This window comes from Hesperophylax consimilis, chromosome 6, assembly GCF_061612785.1.
Source record: "Hesperophylax consimilis isolate HC1 chromosome 6, BYU_Hcon_1.0, whole genome shotgun sequence".
NCBI classification, from domain to species: Eukaryota; Metazoa; Arthropoda; class Insecta; order Trichoptera; family Limnephilidae; genus Hesperophylax; species Hesperophylax consimilis.
The window spans coordinates 31,450,109-31,475,368 of record NC_142841.1 but is presented as its reverse complement, the minus strand read 5'-3'; the positions used below and the strand labels follow the sequence as shown (position 1 = coordinate 31,475,368).

Below are 25,260 nucleotides of genomic sequence, written 5' to 3'. Positions count from 1 at the left end.
TGAATAGTGTAATTATAATACACGACGTTCGGAAACTCGTAGTACAAGCGGAAAACTGGTGAATCTTCATCACACAGAGAACTCAAAAAAACCAATTATTATTTCGATCGAAGCATTAATTTTTTTCTAACTCTTTCTGTTTTCAGCAATAAGAGGATTATTTTTTTTCAATTTTGTCTTCTTCAAAATTCTAATCGAAACGAAAGTTTAAATTGATAAATTAAAATGAAACCATAAAATTGACTCCAAATGTGATTTAGATTCAAAGTGCCGCTTATGATACGAGTTTCCAGACACCGTGTATATATTTTGCAGCTACTGTTGTTATTAGTATCCAACTTATGAAAAAGTTAAAGTTTAAAAAAATCACATTTTCAAGCCACCAAATAACCTCTACTCCACCCATACCTACAATTATTCGCTGTTGTTAAAAACAAAACGAATTTTAAAGAAAGCTTTATAAAATTTGAAGGAATGATGGAAGAAATGAACAACGGTTTAGGGTTTCAATTCGACGAAGAACTCTAGAACACTTAGGGAAGCAAATCAAACAATCATTTCTTTTTCAAAGAACTGACAGAAATCTCTTTTAATGGATTTCAATAAAATATTTCCCATTAACTACGTGTTTTTTTTAATGTTAATAATCTTATTTTTTGTAATACAAATTTTAGATATCAAATCAAATATTCGGTATTCGATGAAAGTTTGTTATTTTAATCAATGCTTGTCTTTGAAGGGTTACCGTTTGAGATAAAAACATGCTATAGCCCAGCTACACTACTCGCGAAGTTGATCGAAGTTGACCGAATACGATAGTGTGGGCACGAACTTCGCTTCGCTTCGGGCATCTTCGCTTCGCTTCGCAAGACTTCCGATTGTTGTCGGTAAATGCGCCCGAGTCAAAGGACTCGAAGCGTCACGGCATAAATAAACCAATCACTGACTGGTTGGACTGAGTTACTCGCGAAGTACACGAGTGTGTGGGCACGCACTTCGAACTTCATCGAGGACTTCGTCGAAGCGTCGAAGCGAGTAGTGTAGCGGCCGCCCTAAAATTATAATTGTTTGTAGATATAACTTCAAAAATTTTTCTGGAAAAAATATATTGTCTCTTGACTGTATATGTTGACGCAACAACAAGCATCTCCCTTTAATGTTCCTGCATTCCTTCACCATATTATTCGTTATTTCTTTTTATTTTATTTATTATTCGTCCTTATTTTCCGTCCTTGTCTGACAGTGTGGAGTACCTACATCCAGTGATATTGCAACAATTTATATCCATTACCGATCTGTTAAGAAAATCTGTGCGGTGTACACGTTGAGCGGTCCATCAGTGCGTTTAATTCGAATCTATTATGGCAGCTTGTGCAAAATATTACCTTTACGGACATTCTGATAGGTTATCGACATCATTTTTTTTCATTTAAATACTGACGGGTTTTAATTAAAAAATCTTAACTACGTACACAACCGAAAAATATGTTTTATGATACTAAACGCTCTCTAAATGCGAAATTTCTCAATCCGTATATTTTAGTGTTCCTGCTCAAATTGTCGTTTTCATTGTGATCTATGGAACTTAAAAAATTAATAGTAAAATGATGGGTTGAGGTTCCAGATTCTTGCTTCCAATTGTTTTAATCTTCGATATTAAAATATGTTTATCATAAACATAGTATCGAAACCGGATAAAGACATATTTTTTATTTATGTTTTGCCATGACTTTTGATATATACATGTAGGTAGGTACCTAAAATTAAAAAAATATATATATATATTTCTATCGATAAATCGAACTATTTATTTTTCATAATAAACAGAGGAAACTAATTATTTTAACAATGCCATTATCTCAAACAATCGTTGTTTTCTGAAATGCTCTCCGCACTATCTCTGTCAAACTAATCCTTCGTAAATAATATGCACACGAATATTCGTTTAAATGGGCGTACGTTGCAAAGTAATTGATAATGATGGTGCCAACATAGCATCCATTAGAAGGCTGTGGTACTGCAGAGGGTTATAAGGCTGTATTACAGACGGTTTTGTAGTTCCCGTAATGGGCCTTCTTGCCATATAAGGCTTTTCTATTATGTGCGTGGAAATTTATGAATCTGCGCCTATATTTATGGCTGCTAAGATAAATATCGCTGTCAGCTGGCGATACTGTGATGCCATTGTAGATTTCTCCCATACGGTAAACTCGAATTAGGGAACGCGAAAGCTAGACAATTTATAAGTATTTATAATCATAACCTTCCTGGAAATGTTGGCTACTAGTTTTGTCTTGATAAGCAATTTGATCGCATTGCTTTGTTCGTTTGTACGATGTCCTACTACGTGAAACTTGCAATAATTGTTTGAAATTTACAACATCTGAGTGAAATGGTTTCTGATTCGAATTTCTAATAATAATTGAGTAGAGTTAAGAGGTTTTAAGGACTTGACATATTTTGACCACTGATTCCAGACATTATTTGCAGTAAAAAATGTAAATCTAATTTTAATCTCCGAGGACATTTTTTTTTTGTATGTTTTTTTTTGTTCAACAGAAAACATAATAAAAAAAAAATATTTGTAGTTATTATGAATTCATTTCATTGTGGAAATAGAAAACTATTAAAAATCCACAAATATCAATAAAAACCTGAGGAATGAAGTCGCTGTAGAACCACAAGGTCATTCCGCAATGTGTGAGGTCTTCATTTGTTCAATAGAACCAACTAACGGCACTGACCGGACGTTATTCCTCTCACTTAAGATATGCCATTCTCCGTCTCAAATCTCCACGTTAAGTTCCCATCATCTTCGTCTGATCTGGGGTAATTCGTTTGCCATCGATTACACAAGATTATGACATCAAAACTTGCTTTTTATTGTTTTATAAAACATCGACATACAAATTGAACATCAAAAAAGGCTTTTTTTCGAATAGTTATCACATAGATTATTCCTGTTTTTTTTTTCTTAATGTCAATACTGCACAGGAGTACCAGCTGCTCCCAATCGCCTAGAGCCAGTGAGACTGTCATCCTCAATTGGGGTATGCATGCTGAAGGTAGTGTGGATGGGAAGGAGACGAGGGAAGGGATTATGAGGACGTAATACTGAACGTTAAATAAAATTAATAAAATCCGGGTTTTTAATAGAACTTTAAGAAAGATCTGCATCATTTCATTGGGGTTTTAACTTTTAACGATTTTCCTGTTCTTTTATGTTAGTACTCGACACGAATTGATTGATTTGATTCACTTGATCGTCCCACATCTTTCTGGGATGTCTCTAATTCCTTCCATCTACTAAGGTGTTATAAAATCATCACAATATGAAACGTTGTGTTTCCATATTTTATGTAACCATTGTTATTATGATTTATATATTGAAGAACAGCAAACGTATTATTTTTTTAATTTATTTCGTAATACTACGGACCAACGAGTATTATTTAACAATATTTTTGTTGTAATCCGGTTGAATCTAATCGAAGAACTTTAAAAAGATTTCAAAATACGTAAGAACTATTTTAAGCAATCGTGTCTTCATATTTGTGTAATAGGTATTCAAATAACTTGCAAGGGAGATTAAGAATCCTTTCTGTTTGGTGATTTGGAACAAACAAATACTGCGGTCTGCTGCGAAATGTTTATTTGTAAGAAGTTTATTAAAAAAATGTTTATATTCTCGAGGGTGATAGCTTTATGGACCATGTGGACGTAGATTAAGTTGTAATTCGAAAGGAGTTAGTAGTTCTCAGTAGCGGAGGTGAATAAATATTAATTATTTAGAAATCTTATCGCGAATCAGTTAAATTTAAATTGGAACCATTTTTATTAATTTCGCGTCTTCTTATTTGAAGTATTCTATTAAATACTTTGATGATTTTTCAATAATATTTTCATTCGTATTTTTAACAAAATGTTTCTTAATAATTTCTCCCATTTTTGCAAGATTTTTTACAGCTTTTAAAAACTACTGCAGCAAAATGGCTGGCAATTTTTTTTTTAATTGTAAGTGTCGAAAATGAGCATTATAATGACTTCTCAGATGATGAAAAATACAGAAAATATAGTATATTCGTTTCTATAAGGGTTTATTTTATCATACTCTAATAAATTCATCTATTATAAAATAAATATGATGCTCCAACGTTACGTAAAGAAATATGTTGTTAAGTCTTTCCAAAAATCTTAAATTAGATCTTTTTTAAATTTTTTAAAAATATATATTTACAACATTTTTTTATTTACCTACATTAGTTCCTAGCGCCTTTTACAAACAAATTAAAAAATTGTCGCCAAAAAAAGAAATATTGAATAATTAATAAAGACACAGTTTTTATCACGAAGTAACTAACAAGTGCATACCCATAATATAAACACGTAGAGTTCATTCAAACAATTGTTCACTGTTGAGAAAATTACATGGACTGTCGTTCACTATTGAGAAAATTACATCATAAGCCTAGCTCAACTGACCGGGTTATAAAAAACATTGGGGAATGTGCGTACCTCCTAAGCTATCTACTGACTGATAGATTGGTAAGGGGGAGGATCGGTATCGGATTATTTCTGGGGCAGGTCATTTAAGCCACGCCACTGGATTGAGTAACCGAGTCAGAATTATTATTGAATTAACCAGAGGTCAGTAGTTCTTTATTAAATGGGGAACAGAGATTCCCAAAGCGTGACTCGACAAAAATGCAAGCCATTCAAAATAATGATCGGAAAGTCGTTATTACTTGAAATTTGTTAATGATTTTTTTAATGAATGTCTCTTTCCGTACGGTTTATTAAATTGCTCTGATATTAGCATTTGGGCTTCACATTAACAGAATTGAATTATTTGGGATGGAAAATCTCTAAAAATTGTTTTATTATTAAAATAACTAACTAACCATAACGCCGCTTCCCCGCAGTGGTTTGCAAAGAGAGCGGACCGCAAAACACACATTATTTAACTAATTTACATTCATATATCGTATAACGCACTGTAATTCTGACTTTTCGTATGAGCGTATCTTTCACCACTTTTGAAACTTTAAATCAGTATTTGCTCAATTCAGTTCATTCAAATATGTTTGCTTTAGTATTGCCCTGTCGATGGACAATTAATTCAAATTGAGAAACTTGAATAGAGGTGGCTAAAGATATGTTTAATAACCAGGTATTACCCAACGTATCGCTTTCTACTTCACCTTTACATTTGATTTCTGAATCACAAATTTCTCCAAATTTGAAATAACTATAACGCAGTCCTTCAAGCCTTGGGAAGTTTTTTTGTTACGTTTGAAGAACTCCATTTTCATATTGCAACTACCTACTATAAAAATGTAATGGCGTAACACCTCATAATTGCTCCCAACCCGTGGGACTACGGCATCCCCCATTGGGGTATGTTGTGAGGCTGAAGGAAGTGGCGAGGGGAAGGAGATGGAACAGAAGAAAGTGGGGAAGTACCTGGATATTCAGATCTGGTCACCAAACACGACTAGAGCCATTTCAAGGAACGTTTTAATTCTGAATGGTGGTCTTACACAATGGCGATACTATATATTATTTTTGAAAAAACACAAATTCATCAAATGAAATTTTCTTGCGCACGCCGAGTTTGAAGCCGCGACCTTAGAATTACTGATAGAAAGCTTTACCCCTCGACCTCGGAGGCCATAAACATTATTTACAGCGAGCTTTTACGTTTCTCGATTGAGAACATTGCGAACTATGACGAACGACCACAACACGAAACTGTTTGTATTACGTGTGTGTTGTTTGGTGGGGAGAGAGTTAGATATGGTGGCCATGTGGTTCAACGCCTCGACAAGTGGGGACAATAAATTAAAGCTTGACTGATGAACTCTGTACAACTGTCATGTCTAATATGCCACAGACTGAACAGTGTTCTAACGAGACCTTGAAGCATCCCGTGGGATAGGGCGGTACGTATGTGCATTGCACATATCAACTAACTATATTTAACCATGTACCTATTAGATATCGATTTATACATATATGCACAGATGTATTTATATAACAATTCGGTCAAATTTAACTGAATCATACTCTGACTAAGAACTAACAATATCATCTTTATTTTCTTAACACAATTTTTTTATTGGTTGCTACCTTAATGTATGATTGCAAGATTCTTTCCTGGGTATTGGGTAAATATATCCGTTTTAATTTTAATGTTCGATATCAATTGCTTTTTCTAGAAGTCTAGGATGATTTATTTTTTAGGAATAACTTTTTGAGTAAAACAATAATTGTAATATTCAATCATAGTAGATAATATTAGCGATTCTCAAAATAAAATTGGAAACAGAAAAATCAAAATCAGTTTGCTTTAAGCAGGTGACGTTCCGTGATAAAATTATGTTAGCTTTTTTCAACAAAAACCAAAATACTTAGACGAGAAATTTGTAAAAAAAAGTGCAGGGCCAATTCTGCACAATAGTGAAATGTATTTTTTTTTCGAATTTTTAAAGCTATAGGTATAGATAAGAAATTATTAGTATTTTTACAAATGAAAATTTAAGCATGCTGTGAAGTTCTTAATAATTTCACTACCTATTGAGACCGTTGGTTTACCAGATTTTATTGCAAAATTTTATGTTATTTTAAGATCAATAACTTTAACGGTAATGCCAACAAGAATTGCTTTTATGATGTAAATAGATATGAAAAAAATTAAACTAAATCTTATTTCTTCTTATGTAGTATTTGTCACCACAAATATAAAACATTCTATAGCTCATTATTTAAACCATTTTTTCGTATAAAAAATTAACTTCTCGCTGATGCTGTGGTTACATCATCTAGATACTGTGCGGGGGTTTATGTAAATAAAGATTATTTATACGTCTGATACTGTAACGTTAATATGTGGAAAACCAATTATTTTCTATTCTAAATAATGTAATCTGAGAAATGGAAAAATCAGGATCTCTGGAATACCGACAGAAATATCTTCCTCGGAATAATATGTCAAATTAGATTTGTTGCTTTTCCATCAAGGTATTATTACATCGATGAAGTTATCTTATTGTTGCGTAGTTGTAAACGATATCGGTTTATTTATTTCAACAAAATTGTATAAATACTTTCTGAAAATACAAATTATATTCATTGATAGAAGAAAGTAACTAATACGTTTACGTGATAAAAATAAAGTCATTGTAAAAATGTATTGTGTTTATGCATAATATGTTTAATATATATAAATAATATAGCATAGTAAACAAATAATTCTTTCTTTTTATCGATACTATTTAATGAGATGGGTGAGAAGAAAGATTATCGCATTGAGAAGGAAAAATTTCTTGAATTTACCAATAATCCTGCACTTCTGATAAAATCATTTAGCTCTTTCATTTGTCAATAAATGACACATTTCAGAGCATTTACAGAAATTTTAAATGGCTGATTATAGAATTAATTGGCCGGCATATAAATATTCTGGCACTTATCCTAGCAGACTGCTTTAAATAGTTTTGAGTAAAGACGAGAAATGAGATTTCAACGAAATATTATTTAACTGTAAAAACTTGGCAATTATAAAAATAGGTTAAACTAATTTTGCACACGTTGATGGGATAAACATTTTGCGTACGAAATTCGTTAAACTAATAAAGTAAATTGTATCATTTCATGGCTAATTTGTAAAGCTAATCAATACATTATTATCAATTGATGAAATCAGTTAGATTCATACTCTTCTTCGTCCTGAAAACTATAAAAGAAAATAATTACGAAAAATCCTTTTTTCAAACAAAATTAGTGTTACATACTGGGTAAAAATACACAACAGACTCGTATTATAAATACTGGATACAAAAAATACTCTTTACATTGAAAACTGAAAATTAACATACAAATTGTAGAGTTGACAGTCACAAAACAAACTTACCTGTTCAAATAAAAAACAAATTGTACAACAAACACACTGACGACATTTATGTAAAAATACAACAAGTTATTCTAATTAGGTCTGTTAAGAGCTGTTAATAAGGCTTATTAGTCTGATGTTTCACTCTGTTATAAAAAAATACAACTGTTTTCACATCAAAAATACACAAAAATTGCACGCCTTTTGGTTATTTTTACTACCTGACGATGAAGCCTTCGCTTTGAAGGTTGGGGCAATCATGACGATCTCTGGAAAGTTCATAAAATAAAATAAATACAACATCCATCCAAGTTCAGGTAATGTTTTGATGTTGTTGTTTATGTTGGATATAGATAACTTTTATGTTGTTAATATTATTATTTTTTTATGTATTGTAGATGTTTTATCGCTGGGTTTTGATATTGATATTCTAGATTTGATGTTATAATACATTGCATGATGGGGTTGGTGATGTGATACATCATTTAATTATATTCGATGTGTTGAACTGAATACGTAGTATTGAGTTAAATTGAATTTATGTCGATTATAACTTGTTGATATTATTTTGGAGTATACACATTCTTAAAAATTAACTAAACATTAATAATATTAGAAAAACATTTTTTGTCAAATCTCTGTCAACTAACTAAAGTATTCAATTTAACATATTGTTGATATTGAGCAGTGTGCAATGATGACCTTCATAAATTCCATAATAGAAAACAAATATTTATAAATAAATCATCACTAGATTGCGGTTACCTATATAACTTCCAGATGTTAAGAAAAAAATCTTTAACGTTCCTACTCAGAAACAACTAAAATACGTTGTTTATCATCAACACTATAATTTAAAAAAACAATACTCCAGAACGATCATAAAACAATTCTATTAACGACAATCCCTTTTCTGTCACAATATAAACAAATTCGAAATATTACGCACCCTTCAAAAAATGTTTGTATCCTCAAATGCGAATTCTCATCACTATAGCAGAACTGCGTGGTTTGAAAATTCAAACGATTTGAAAATTGGAACGATTTGAAATAACTATTTATCAAAGGCGGCTCGCGACGGAAAGTTAGAATTCAGTAAGCGGGCTAACGCCGACGCAGACGCCCGACTGTGAGAGGGCTTGCGTCGCACTGACGGCGAGCGAGCAGAGCGGCAGAGCACGGCCAAACAGCGAGGGAGCGGAGATATCGCGCGAACCCGATTTAGATTCCGCCATGAAATAGTCGCGGGTGGATATGGTACACGGTGTTCGCTATGAGACTTGCCTATTCTAGTAAATAAATATCTGATCTGTTAACGGAGAAACTACATTATGATGAATCCACTGAAAAATCACGATCTGAATATACGATCTTCAATAATTCGACTGGAATCTTCAAATAGAGAAAATATATTGAGTTTAATGCAGATTTTGAGTAATAAATACAAATCATTCGAATATTATTGATAACAACGATTAACTACCTATACGTCTACTAGATTTGACCGGTCGTCGTTTTGGCCGGCCCCGATATCATATCAACCATTGATGTCAAAAGTGAAAAAAAAATTTAAAAAAACTTTCAAAACTCTTTGACGTGTATAAACTTAAATTAATATTAATTCGGACTTTAATAATACAAATTTATATAGGCTGTTTTCTTCAATCTCTTTCAAATTTGTTTAGATATTGATTTTGTATATGAAACCGCACAAGAGTCCCAAAGTCTGGAGCAACTAAGACTATGGCATCCCCAATCGGGGTATGTTGTGAGGTTTAAGGTAGTGAGGAGGGGAAGAGGAAGTTAGGTCGTACAAAAATATTATATTTAATCTTTCAGATCTCTGCAAATTTTTCCCGAAAAAGACGTGTAGGTAACTATAGATTATTGATGGATGATTATACATTGACACAAAATATCTTTAAAAATTTGTTAATTTAGTAATGTAAATAAAATCACAGTCAAGATAAACTTTTGAACCACCCGGTAAACTGTGAATTATGCCAGTATTGAATAAAGCTCGGTTCACACGTGCAAGTTTCGCGTAAACCGATACGCTCTCAGGCCCGCTATTATTTAATCATACTTAATGGATGATTATTTTTTAATTTATTTATTCAACTATTTGTACTTTTCGCTGTATTCAAAGTCAATAGGTGCGAGTGGTTGGGTTCTCATTACCCCACCCTGTATTGTGCTCCGTGCTATTTGGTAGCCAAACAGTAATTGCTATACAGAGCCGACAATACATTGTCATTTTATTGGGAACAATGGACCATTGGCGTGCGGTGGTTTTTATAGAAGAAGGCGATGTGAAATTTTAAACCAACCCAAACAATATATAAATATATTTAAATTTTATCTAACAGATTTACTCTCTGGCTATATATGTTTTATCGTCCTTTTTTAAACTTCCGTGTTATTAACTATCCCGCAGCCAAGTGGTAGTACCCAAAATTACTTTCCTCCTTATATTACCATAAATACTTAACACATCATTTTAGTATTTTACGTAAACCTGCGTAAATACATAATTTATCATTTATAATTTACTGAATAATTGGGATTTCTATAGTTTAAAAACTCATAAGAAAGAAAAATTAATGGGGTCGTCAGAAGACCCACTTGGTTACTTGGTTTTGTTTGACATCTTGGCCTGTCAAGAGTTAGTCAACTATCTTTTATAAATATGGGTAATTTTAAAATGCATTTAACTTAATTTATTTCTACTAAACAGAAATGTAAAAGCTCTATAACTTGAAGAAGAGTACTTTTTTTATAATTTGGTCAGAAAAAATAGTGTTTCTTACATTGGCTCTACAAAAGAAGCATCATCTTTGTGCATGCTGTGTGGAGAGTATTTGTAGGAAAGGAAGGGGAAGTTATAGTGAGGAAAATGCTATAATGGATAGGTAGGAATCTGGTGGTCAGTTTGTCCAGGAGTGACGGTTAAATAAATCCATCCCTCCCACTGCGGTGCAAGGCGATGTTCTGAGAGTCCTGCAGGAGAGATCATAAGGTTTTCCTCAACCAGTCTTTCCCAATCCGGCTTGCCACGCAGTTGGTGGGCAGACGCATCTGTCACCAAGAACTGAACAAACATCACACCATGATTTAAGATTTTCACGGCCAAAAGTATTTTTGTTATTTGTTTTGGGGGTATTATGCCGTGTTGCGCTAACTCCTTCTTTAGCCAACGTTTTGGACAGCATTGCAGTGTCCATCATCAGGACAGATGTGTTATTTGAGTCATACTTAAGCTCACATTTTAACACAACCTAAAATAACACATCTGCCCTGATGATGGACACTGCAATGCTGTCCGAAACGTTGGCTAAAGAAGGAGTTAGCGCAACACGGCATAATACCCCAAAAACAAATAACAAAAATCACACCATGAACCCAGGCACCTCTACTATATCACCAAACGTAGCCAACCACTTGGGGTGACCTATGGAAGACGTGTTGGTTAACCAATAAATGTTTCCCGGGGCGGCGGTATCCGTACTCGCCTCCTAAATTGAAATTCATAATGACAAATATTTTTTTTAATACACGTCACAACTTAACAATAATTACTTTTTAATCAAACCCTGTCGCAGCGGAGGTTCATAATAAATTTATGAAATTAGCATTCGAATGACTATCTATAAATAAGGAAATATAATGAACGAGAAACATCTCAATGGTTCACCTCCCGTAAAAGTAGTTAAACGAATAGTAAGTTACAAAAAAAATATTTACTTGTGCGTGGTGTTTTTATTCGTCAGTAAAAAAGAAAATAATTTGACTAAACTATGAGCTTTACTCAAACGTAGCCAATATAAGTTATTTTTATTTCGTCAAACGTACGCCACTGGAAAAAGCAATTTTAATGGACGATTAGCCAGTCGGGTCACAACGGTAGGTAGGTACCTACTTAGGAAGTGGCTAAAATTCAAAAAGCCGTATTTATCTGGGTTACCAGTTTATTGAACTATTTTGAATGTTAATTTGGTTGACGTTTTATGTATATTGACAATAGAGATGCAATAACAGACAGTTGGAATAGTCCAATTTATTTTATTTTCTTTTAAAAACGCTTTAAATCTAATTATATTGCATAATAGTACGATAGTTACAAACAGTGAGTGGAATAATTAATTTTGTTAAGCTTGTATTTGTATCCAGTAAATAAACGGTCGCAAGCCAGTTTCAACTGTACTATCTACACTGGACGAAGGTCTTTCCAAGCTGTTTCTCGGTTACTATCATATATTTCCAGGATCTATTGAAGCTAAACAAGGTTAATACCATTTTATACAATATTTCTATTTTAAAGAAAAACCTTCCACCAGAGTGATGTTGATAGTAGCAGTCATTCCGGAATGTGCCGCAACTATGTTAGGTGTAGGTATCCGTTTTTTATTATATTACATGAAATAATCGAAATTTAATTGTTTATTTTAAGGATCTTTAAACCGCTAGGCCATGGAGGTGGTCAAATTATGAGATGATCACACGAGATAATGTATATCAGTTAACATACTATATTATAAAATTCTACTCAAATTTATAGAAACAAATAATACTCTATTGACCAACCAACGATGAACACCTCAAATCTGCTGAACATTCCCAAATTAAATATACGTTTTGGCAGAAAATCATAAATTCCACACTACAAAGTTAAAATTATGCCCTTAAAATTAAATTAAAAATATCGTGAAGATAAAATGCAGAAATCAACAAACATGAAGATGGGTGAATCAACAATTGTGATGGTGAAGAAATCAACAAACATGAAGATGTGTAAATCAACAAACATGATATGTGGAAATCAACAAACATGAAGATGAAGAAATCATCACACATGAATATGTGGAAATCAACACAAATGAAGATGTGGAAATCAACAAATATGAATATTGGGAGACCCAATACTTATAGAGCACGGCTGATTACGGAGGCCATTGAAATTTATAAAAATTCCGGAAACATTAATAAAGACGATGGAGCTAAGCTCAATAGTTCTTGGTATCCGGTATTTAGCTAAACGAACAAAAACCACTTATACGTTAATGTTAGTTCAGAGGGTTGGAGCTGGCAACACGGTATCACATCCTCATACATAAGCTCACATTTCACCACAACCTCAAAAAACACATCTGCCCTGATGATGAACACTGCAATGCTGTCCGAAACGTTGGCTAAAGAATTAGTTAGCGCATCACGGCATAACACCTCAAAAACAAATAACAAAAAAAACAAATATGAAGAAATCAACACACATGAAGATGTGGAAATCAACAATCATAAAGCCGAAGAAATTAACAAACATGAAGATGAGAAACAGGAATCCCTATTGAGGAGGACTGTGAAAAACTGCAGTACTTTGTATTTAAATAGTCATTAATAAAATATTAAAAAATTATATACATGTGTAACGATGCATAAATCAGATTGAAGTAACTCGCAAGGCTGGACTACAATTCAATCAATAATAGCAAGCAGCGGTTCAAATTTGTTTGATTGCCTTTTACTAGGGCGATACTGTAAATTATTTCATTATATTTTCGTATTTAAGAAAGAAGATTCTTTTAAGAATGATTGGTAGAAAGTTTTATTCAGGATTACAATACCAAGCAATATTTAATTATAAAATTCTTCATTATTCCGGAATCCGTTTTCAGTTATTAGCAAAATTACGCTAATAAGCTGTTTGCGAGCATGAACTTGAAATCCCCGTAATAATTATTTATATCACGAAGTGGGCGGTTTACAACGTAGGTAAAACCACCATTTGGGAAAAGCTTGTCAGAACTAAACAGCTATTGAATTTCTAAAATCTCTAAACATTGAAAACACTTTCATCAATCGTTGAAAAACAGGAAAAAAACTAATTTCACGGAGCAATCTTTCGCTATAAAAGCATTCCAAAGAAACCTTTTAATATAGTTATGGTAGTGTTAATAAACTTTTCCTACAGACTTACATTAAAAAATGTCTGTATATAGTCAGTCAAAGTAAATTTGTTTAATTAGATTATTTTAAAGGACTTCTTCTAGGTACGACCGTATCAGAGCTACAAACTCATTCGCTCGGGACTTAAATGTTGCCAGTTCGAAACACGGCGTGAGTAAATAAGTTTGGAAATGTGATTTCTGAAATGGAGTTCTATAAAACAATATTTGTAGTGCACTAATTAATTTTACTTTGTTACAAAATGTATATTATCAGTATGGTCCTTGAGAAGATGATTTCAGACCAATGTTTAATAGCCAAAAATATTTGCTTATTTCCAGAATTTAGCCGCAAAAACTTCCTAAATTAAAAGCGGTTAAAATTGTTGGCTAGGAATACAGAGTTCGCGGGTTCGTATTCATGTACAATACGTAGGTACACATATAGAAATGAGGTATATTTGCGATCCATTTCAAACTGGTAGTTACTTTTAGTATAGCCCTGGTGACTATTCAGAATGAAAACGTTGCTTGAAATTGCTTTAGCCATGTATCGTGAATAGATCTGAAGAGACAGGTACATATATCCCCATTTTTTACCCATCTTATTCCCCTACACACACCCTCCAGTCTCAGAAACTACTCCTAATGATCGATGCTATAATCCAACCAACTTTACTTGCTTAAATATTTGCAAGTCTCTTCAGGTGTGTATAGTCCACCTTAAAATGACTTTAGCTTTGTTCAGTGGTCAGATCTGCACAGCCAGTCTACTTCCTTCTACTTCTCTCCTCTCCTTCCCTCACTTCCTTCAGCCATAGAAGTTTTCCCAAATGATGTTTCCAAAGATGATTTACAGCTAAATCATTATCTTCCCGAGGTAATAAAATATTTCTCCCCGTATAAAGCGTGAAAATGAGCCAGATCAAGAGATGAGCAAGTGCATCTATCTTATCAATAATTGGTCCATCCCGGCGACCTTCGAGCGCATTAACGTACTTGCTTTGCACAACTACATGCGACAGAGTTGACTCAGCCGAGTATAAGAGACTGCATTGACCGTTCGTCATCGTAAAAACACTGGGACATTATATATAATATATATAAGCTATAAGTTGCTAAGTTTACCCAAACCCGCCTCCCAAATTAATTATTTATATATTATGGCAGAGATGTTTGCTATCCAATAATTGGTTTGGGTATCGCCGCCCCGGGAACCAATTATTGGATAACCAACATCTCTGTCATAGGTCGCTCCAAGTGGTTTGCTACGTTTGGTGACTTAGCAGGGGTGATCGGGTTCATCGTATGAGGTGTTTGGGATGCACCTGCCCACAAGCTGAGTGGCGTGCCAGATCACGAGAGGCTGGTTTGACCTCTCCAACTGTCTCTCTTGACCCATCGCTTTGGGCCGCAGCGAGAGGGTTAGAAGCATACATCCGTCACTGCTGGACATATTGATCCCTAGATTCTTAATCGCCCCTTGTATTTTTTTCCTTACCAGATCTTCCGCTCCTTCCTTCCTTAAAAAATCATCCCCAAAGATGACATAGGCCCTGAGAGTGTGGAGTCAACGTAAAAAAATAATACACCCTAATTATTAAAGGATATACGTAACCCCACTTGAGTGTTTGTTTTTATTAAGATAATATTTTTAAAGATATTATAAAAATAAATTACGTTAGTATCATCTGAACTAACCTAACATAACTTCACAAATTAAACAACAGGCCTCTCTTCATTTTGCACTTATTTTTGCCCCGACATCCATTAAAGAAAAGATATCTGTTTTTTTTCAACTGTACAGTTGTACTTTATAAATATCACATGTAGCTATAAATTTCTTAGCTAGACACAAATTAATAAGAGTACAAAAAATAAAACAATATTAGTATTTTTTCACCGATGTCGTATGGTCACTCTAGTGCTCTAGTCATGACGGTTCCAAAATAAACATAGACACAGATGTTATGTAACTTGGCCCTAGATTACGGCAGGCATTTTCTTTATTTTTTGTCAATGTAACCATTTGAAAATAGAACAATATTTTTTTACAGTTTTTCCCGCGCTGACAAGTAGTAGTGTTGGTTACATAAAACAAACATCGGCCCCGTAATAAAGTCTACGTAGGCGGAACGGAAGAAACTATAATGTGAAAATTAAGACGCTTATAGCAAGAAAAATTGAACCGCATTGTCAACAAGGTCAAACTGTTTAGTAAATGATACATAATTTACCTTCTTTTAATGAATTATTTCAATAATTCTGTTGTGCGTACGAGTGTGACTTTTTCAAAAATTGTGTTTAATTCTTGGAGAAACCATCTCTGAAATATAACTATAATAAAAAAGAAAAAAAATTCTTCAATAATTGAAAATCACTTTGTATACACCACTATTTAATCGAAAGGATCAATCGATCGATTAAATAGTGGTGTATACAAAGTATTTCATTTTATTTGCTTTTATTGTTTAGTCATCTTAGTTACTCAAGAATTATGTTGTGTTCATTTCTTTACATGAAAATACTTTAAACCTATTTTATAATAATTTTTTTAAATGGTATCTAATTACATAATCACCCCTCATTTTAATATATTTGTTTATATGATGGTACTTATTTGTCTATTCTAACATCTATTTATTATCATTATACATTTATCCTGACGAAGACATTATTGGTTTCGAAACATGTCGATTTTTTAAAATTAAATAGTGGTGTATACCATGTGATTTATCATCATTATTTAATTTTAATGTGAAATATTTTAATTTGAAAATTTATATAACTGATAAACAAACATTAACCAATTTTTTGTAAATTTCTAAAATATAAACAAATTTATAAGCAAAGCCCTTCACGGTAAAACTATTTTACTGTAAGACGAAAAAAATATGAAAAAAATAGTTATAACCTATTAGCGAAAACACGCTTAACCTTTATTACGTTGTCATTTTTATTAGAACTATTCTCGTTGCTTCTTACACATTAATACATTGTATCATTTATGTATATATATTGCTATTTTATTGTATCTACTCCCGACATAATCATACATAATTTATTTGTTTCACCCGACCATGCTAATTGGTAGAATAATCTGGAGTTATCCTTAACAATTATTTTGTAAGATTTCCCTATAAATTTTTTTTTCTCTTCTTTATTTACCTATTGTTAATGACACGGCCTCCTTTTAATGTGAAATATAGAGACAAGCGGTGAGAGAAAAAAATATTTTCTTGTGAAAAATACCTGTGCTGCCAAGTCAACGAAAAATAAGATAAATGAAATTGAAAAAATATTACGAAAATACAATAGTTTCATTTGTTCAACGATAAGTGCGATCTTATCTGAAAATATGTAGTTCCTAGTTAAAAATGCTCTCTGAGGTAGCAGTTTTACAGTTAAAACTCTATATATACTAAAGGTGATAGATTGTGACGATACACTGGAAAGTTGTGAAATTTTTTTATTATTTTAGTGCAACAGATCATCTGTGCTACAAACATAATTGTTTTGCAACGAGATGCACAAGTTCATCTGTGTTAAAACATAATTTTAGTGCAACTGATCATCTGTGTTACAAACATAATTTTAGTGCAACAGATCATCTGTGTTATAAATATAATTATAGTGAAACAGATCATCTGTGCTACAAACATAATTGTTTTGCAACGAGATGCACAAGTTCATCTGTGTTAAAACATAATTTTAGTGCAACTGATCATCTGTGTTACAAACATAATTTTAGTGCAACAGATCATCTGTGTTATAAATATAATTATAGTGAAACAGATCATCTGTGCTACAAACATAATTGTTTTGCAACGAGATGCACAAGTTCATCTGTGTTAAAACATAATTTTAGTGCAACTGATCATCTGTGTTACAAACATAATTTTAGTGCAACAGATCATCTGTGTTATAAATATAATTATAGTGAAACAGATCATCTGTGCTACAAACATAATTGTTTTGCAACGAGATGCACAAGTTCATCTGTGTTAAAACATAATTTTAGTGCAACTGATCATCTGTGTTACAAACATAATTTTAGTGCAACAGATCATCTGTGTTATAAATATAATTATAGTGAAACAGATCATCTGTGCTACAAACATAATTGTTTTGCAACGAGATGCACAAGTTCATCTGTGTTAAAACATAATTTTAGTGCAACTGATCATCTGTGTTACAAACATAATTTTAGTGCAACAGATCATCTGTGTTATAAATATAATTATAGTGAAACAGATCATCTGTGCTACAAACATAATTGTTTTGCAACGAGATGCACAAGATCATCTGTGTTAAAACATAATTTTAGTGCAACTGATCATCTGTGTTACAAACATAATTTTAGTGCAACAGATCATCTGTGTTATAAATATAATTTTAGTGAAACAGATCATCTGTGTTACAAACATAACTGTTTTTAAATGTTTAAGTTGAAGCCCGCACGAGAAAAATTGTATTGGCTGATTTATTAAAATTCGATTAAAAACAAAATTGCAGCCCTCTGTGAAACTTTTTATACATTCTTAATATATCGGAACACGTGTTCACGCACTTGCATTTGCTCTGATAATATATAATGACGATATGCGAAAATAAAATGTGTTTTATAAAGACGTTTTCCCACATCGCCATAATACATTCCCTTTTTACTAAAAGTTTAACAGGAAACCTATCAATTTTTTTTTTTTTTTTTTTTAACTTTATTTATTTTCATTTCTTTATACATATTATACATATTAATATATAATATAAAATAACATAATATATAATGCCAAATAGTTTACAAAAGAAATGAAAACCCACTAAGGCACTGACTGCCTGAGTGTGGGTAATATAAAACGATTACTATATTTCAAGTACCTAAAGTATAATATACATTAGTAGAAAAAGTTTTTTTTTGTTTATAGTTATTATAAAAAGTAAAGAGAAAAACATTAGTACAATAATTTATAAAGTTTCAGCAAGTGAGTTGTAGAAAGGATAAATAAATTTATAGTAAAAGCGTTTCAATATCTGCGTCAATCAGCCATAATTTTACCTCTTTAATATATTCTATCTTTTTGTTTATCATTTGAGTTTGTATTGGTAGAAGGTTAAATGTACGAGGACCAATGAAACTGCTATGCGTCTGCATTAATTTAGTATTGGTTTGGGGGGTGTAAAATATATTATTTGTTCTTTTGCTCATTCTGTTTTCATTTATTTTGAAATTGTTTTTGTTTTTAAATAGATATTTCATAGTTTGTAATATAAATAATTTACGAATGTTAAATAATTTAGATTCCTTGTATAATAGGTCGGTCGAAAATGTTTTATTTTTGTTATATATGACTTTAATTATGTGCTTTTGAATTATTTGTAGAAGCTTAATAAAAGCATCAGGTGCACCACCCCATCCTATTATGCCATAAGTGATTGCAGATTGCACCAGAGAGAAGTAGATCATTTTCAATTTTTCAGCGTTTAAAATTTCCTTGAGTCTATAAAATATGTAGGTTAGATATCTTAGTTTAGAAGTGGTTTGATTAATATGAGATTTCCAATTAAGATTAATATCTATTGATACTCCTAAATATTTTATATTTTTGACATTAGCGAGTTCGTTGCACAGGAAGCACATTTCTTGATTGCAAGTTGTATAATGGATTCTAATTTTAAGGTTGTCTTTTGGTTTGTTTTTGATGTTTTTATAAAAAGGTAAGTAAAATGTTTTGCTGTAGTTTAAGACAAGTTTGTTGTATTTTAACCATTTTGAAACAAGTGAAATACATACAGTTGCATTCGAAAAAGTTTCTGTCCAATTATTACCATCCACTATTATTGCCGTGTCATCGGCATAAGAAACAATTTTACCATTTTTTTTTACCAATTTCATTAGTTAAAGTCCTGCAGACCCGTTTTTAACCGGATAACGAACAATTTTAACAAGAGATTCTTAATAGATGAATTATATTTTATATTCGTAAGTTTTCTCCGTTTGCATACTAGAAGTCGATCTAATTTTTTAAAATTAAATTATGAATTTAATGCTATTTTGCAGTACAAATAGCGTAATGTACAACATCTCACGATAGATTAATCTTTAGAAATTTAGAATAAACATATTTACGAATAGACAAATAAGTACTATCCTATTGACAAATATATTACAATGAGGGGTAATTTTGGAATTAGATACCATTTAAAAAAAATTATTCAAAAATTATTATGAAATAGATTTATAGTATTTATATATAAAGTAATGAACACAACAGAGTTATGGAGTAAATAGGATGTCTAAACAACAAAATAAAATACTTCGTATACACCACTATTTAATATCTCTTCGATTAAATACTTGTGTATACCAAGTATTTTATTTTCATATAATTAACAAAAGGATTTGCAATTATTGAAGAAATTTCATGTATTTGGTTATTTTAACAAATGTAAAATAAGTCATGAAGAAAAACACGAATATTTTCTAATAGCTTTTAACTGCATCAAGCTGACTTCAATCCATCAGTGATTCACCTTTACCATTAATACGCCACCCTCCCCTTGGGGTGAGTTATTTAGGGCCACAATAAAGCATTGATGGGCACACCCTCAAGCTGCCACCCCCACCCCTATTGTAGCGACGGGGATGGTCTCTGTGCCCTTATTAAAAGTCCGGGTCGTAATTTAAGCGAAGGGCGAGAAGATACATTAATTTAATGTCTGTGGTTCGAATTTATAGAGTGGTAGATACTCAAAATGTCGCCTTGTGAAAGATGGGAAATAAAACATTGCTTGAAATGGCTGTAACCGTGTTTAGTAAACTTAATAGTCAGCTAATTTCTAAAGTTTTCTTCCCTGTCTCCTTGGCCTCCCCACTACCTTCAGCCTAACATATTAATAATAAACAACTGCTGACACTGGATAAATCGCAAATGGGCCCCACTGTTGAATCTGGCAGCCACCTCTAGTCTGGAGACAAAATAAAATAATAAAAAAAAAAAAAAAAAACAGTGTGTGGCAAGCCTACGCACGACGGAATTGAAACTTTTAGTATTCTTCTCTCTCTCTTTTCATTTCATTCTCTCTTTTTTTCTGTCTATTGACATATTTATAAGTAGCATGTGATAAAAAAAATTAAAAGTTATAAAAATATGGGATTCGAACCCGGGTCCTGCATAACGAGTGTCGAACGCTCTGCCTCTAGACCGCGAGGAGAGGTATCTCGCGCGACGAGAACCGCGTATACAACGTGTACTCCTCAATTGACTTGTCCCGCGGAAATTTTCGTTTTCAAACACGGCAAATGAATAATATCACATAACGTCTCGTTAACGCTTTATATAGGGTCGAATCGAAGATATATCGGCAGTGTGTAAAGAAGTTTCACTTCAAAAAAACTTGTTTCTGTGCAAAAACTGGCGTTTATAGATTCCCCTATCTTGACAAACAGATTGCAATCTTTGGAGTACAGGCGTCAGGTAGGTATGCTGTGTTTTTTCTACCGGAATTACAGTGGAAGATGCTCCGAGGAACTATCGTTATTGATCTCTTTGGCACCAGTGGTATCGTGAATTTGTTGACGGCACCAGCAAAGGCGAATGACAGTTACTTTAACTTGATTTATGGTTATGTTCGAGGTGTTACACAGGTGTCACCTTTTGATGATTTAGCAACGTCACAAAATATGATTTCTTCTCTAATTTATTACTTTATTAAAGATCTTTTAGGGGCTTTTATACATGAATAGTAAAAATTATATATTTTAAATTATAAAAATTGTGATGTTTGGTAATAAGTTGGGTTTTCAAGCGATAGATGGCACCAGTCATAAAGCTTACTCCAGAGTCCGACAGATGTCGCTAGAGTGTAGCAATTGCCTGTGGGATATTATTGCCAGACAACAAGCTTCTAGAAACATAGAATTACCAACCCTTGGGTAATGAACAGTGTAGCTAAATCCAGACTTATTTATTGTAACGTAAATAAACGCAATAATAGAAAAGAACCTTTTACTTTATCACAGAGTTCCCAACACAGAAATCTGCAAGTAAAGAAGAGATATAACATATATTGTATTGGCTACCCATATGTAATCGTAAGTATGAACATATTGATCGTATTAAGTAAGGATTTTTCATATGGGTATATATGGTTTGCATGTGGGTATCGGAATAAAAGAATGTGTAGTGGAAAACGCTTATTAGTCGAAAGTACCACCCACCAAACTATCGACCATTTCTCATAATAGTAGTCATATTGTGATTGCAACATTAATGGCCGTTTTGCTCTTTAATGTTATAATAAGTATTGTTAGTCATATTTTCTTTAAATTTTATACATTTCCATGTGTTTCGTTTCTTTTACCCCGTGGTCAAGGGGTAAGGCTCTCAACTAGCAAACGAAGGTCGCGGGTTTTTAATCTCTTTTTATTTATTTTATTTATGTTACTCTATGTAAATATTATTTGTACTTATCTCATCTATGGGATGTGTGGGATTGCACTAACCTCCCCACATCCTGGAATAAAGAATTTATTATTTATTATTAAATCCCGGCATGCACAAGTAAATTTTATTTGACTAATTTGTGTTATTTCACAGTTTACGGTTCAGAGTGGGAGATACTCTCAGTATAACCCTGGTGTAAGACCGCGAATCAGAATTGAAACGCTTGCTTGAAATGGCTTTGACCGTGTTTGATGACAAGATATGAAAAGCCAGGTTCTTTCCTACGTTCCTCTTCTCCATCTCCTTCTCATCCTCACTACTTTCAGCCTCAAACCATAACCCAATTTCGGATGCCATAGTCTCACTGGATTTAGATAGATGGGAGCGGTTGGCACTCTTGTGCGGTTTCACGTATTTTAATACTATTTTTTAATGTGGCGTGTGCTATTGCTCTTAGGTGATATTATCTGCATCTATCTCCTCAGATAATTTTCTAGTTTAGCTGTATTGAATAAATATTAAAAAAATCTACTCCATTTTATAAAGTTAGATATCAAAGCAATTAGTGTATTTACAATAAAGCGATTTCTATTTAAAGGCTACGATCATAGTAATATTATATTTTATCTTTTAGATAATTTGTATCTTATCAAATTCCCCTCCCCTCAGAATTTCTTAGACTATTCCATTGTACATTATCAGTAGCTTGTGACATTCAAAATCATGCAGGCTTCCCGCAAAGGTTAATGTACTAAGAATGAGGTACAAATAACAGTAAACCTTGTTTTTACGGAAATAACAAGCTTCGATATAAAATCGAGAGGGTGAGTAATCCGTCACTGTGAATTTATTGTTTTGGGCTCATTGATCAAAGTGTGTTTTCCTTATGCCATTTTTTCCAACACAACGGAGCCGGTGGGTTGGACCTTGAAAAAGAATATTTAAAAACGGGATTATTTGAGGCAGAAATAAAAGCAATTCACGACCTATATAGGTGTGACTATTTAAAATCTTATTTACAAAAAAACATCCAAAGAAGAAATTTCTGGAAGTGCTAAAATATTACGTTTCGATTCTTCAACAATTCTTATGGTCTCATGGAAGCCTTATGTATCATCTCCCTTACTTTCGTGGTGAGAAATAACATCTAAACAGTGTTAGAGAGAAAAAATACCACGCTTTATATAAAAAATTAAAAGTTAACCACGGCACAATTAAAAGTTCCGACAGCAGTTTGAAAAAAAATTATGAAATTTAGTGAATTTTTGGTAATTATTTTTATATGAAACTGAACCAAGAAGTCAGGTGACAATAACGTTTAAATATACTCATTATGAAAATTGTTGACAGCTTGAAATTGTAGACAGCAAAAACTAAGGTAAATTTCAAGCCCCAAAAAACTAACGATTTGACAGTTTTCGCCGATTCGATAGAGTAATACGAACAAACATAAATTGTCTATCAAAGAAACCGTTTTTTTTGCAAGTCTTAACAAATTCTATAAAACACCTGCAAATTGTGATATATTGATGGCCTGGCGCAAACATTTGTTAAATGCAGTTTTAAATAAACACAATTAGGGGAGACCGAGGCAAAGCGAATGTACCAGGTAAAGCGGGTGAATTGAATATTTCCGAAAATTACCACTATAATGCACTAATACTCTCACAATCCGTGTACCGCATCACTACCAATGCCATAATATTTGTCGTTTGGCAAGAACCCACGCTCCTTTTGATAAAAAATCGTTTTTTTTAGAATTAAAATAAACGAAGGTAAGGTATTTGTGATTATTATTATTTTGTTATATTTTATGTGAATATAAGTTTATTTCATCCAAATTTTATTTGTTTCCTATCTAAAAAACTAACTTTAACTAAGAAATACAGCAACCACATTGTATTTTTTAACAAAATGTTATTTGATACTGCCTTGATGGACCATTCGCTTCGCCCGAGTGAGTGAACTTTTTGATCGATTATGTGCAATTGCGTATTACATATCCCATAAAAAACACACAAAAAGACAAAAATAAAGCCAACATTCGAAAAAATAAAAAAATAATGAAATGATAAAGAAAAAAAAACTTGCCCCATTTACCAGCGGACTAAAAGTTTGAAAAAAAATGGATTTGCCTTAATTGTGACTAAAATTATGTTGAACCATTAACAGAGGATTGGATTCAATGCAGCCAGTGTAAAAGTTGGGCTCACGAATCATGCACCTCATATAGTGGATATGGTTCTTACTTCTTCTACGATTGTGATTCCCAATTCTCTTTGCCCAAGTTCAATTGAATTGAATAAAACGAAGAGTTTTTTAAATTTAAACTATTAACTATTTTATAATTCTTATTAATATTACCTTTTCATTTATTTTACTTTTGTAGACAAACATTTTTTTTACATTACACTTTATAAAGTTTTTATGTTATGCAAACATTGTGTGTTTTGTTTAATATCTTCCTTAACACATCCGCTTTGCCTGGGTCTCCCCTACGTGTTTCGTAAAGCATTTTTAGATTTTTCGTGAGAAATTTACATTAATTAAATCAACTATAATGGATCAAAAGTGGGCATTCACGTCATTTTTTTTGCTTCACATCATACAATTAACTTGAATTATTCGTATCAATAAAATTTTCCTTAACACATATGGCCATCGATGTACTGTTATGCGTCAAAACAGAAAAAAAATATTTCAATAAATATAAAACAATGAAGAATTAAATGACAAACGTGTTTGTAATAAATTAAATAAAAATATTCTTAAAATAATGAAATAGAAAAGTAAACAAATTTTGCATCAGGCACTAAGGTCGGGTTGTTTCACAGAATTTGAACAATTCATCAAATTTCAAAGTTGATTTTAAAGTACTGTTAAGGTTCTATTAAAGTTCAGTTTTGTGAAACAACTGGCCAGTAATGATATAAGAACAAAACTTGAATAGAACCAAATTTGATGAATCGTTAAATTTTGTGAA

The 25,260-nt window shown here is 32.4% G+C and overlaps 1 protein-coding gene across 8 annotated transcripts in view; it reads right to left on the bottom strand.

Moving 5' to 3' along the window:
• CAP (Cbl-associated protein) overlaps window positions 1-25,260 on the bottom strand; it is a 182,104-nt gene that overhangs the window by 120,279 nt on the left and 36,565 nt on the right. For 7 of the 8 annotated variants that reach the window (XM_089632553.1, XM_089632557.1, XM_089632558.1 and 4 more), the window contains one exon: window positions 8,113-8,160. The exons of the other annotated variant lie outside the window; for it this stretch is intronic. In XM_089632553.1, the coding sequence (XP_089488679.1) occupies window positions 8,113-8,160 (48 nt within the window). The remainder of the gene's footprint in view (window positions 1-8,112; window positions 8,161-25,260) is intronic. 8 annotated transcript variants of the gene reach the window in all.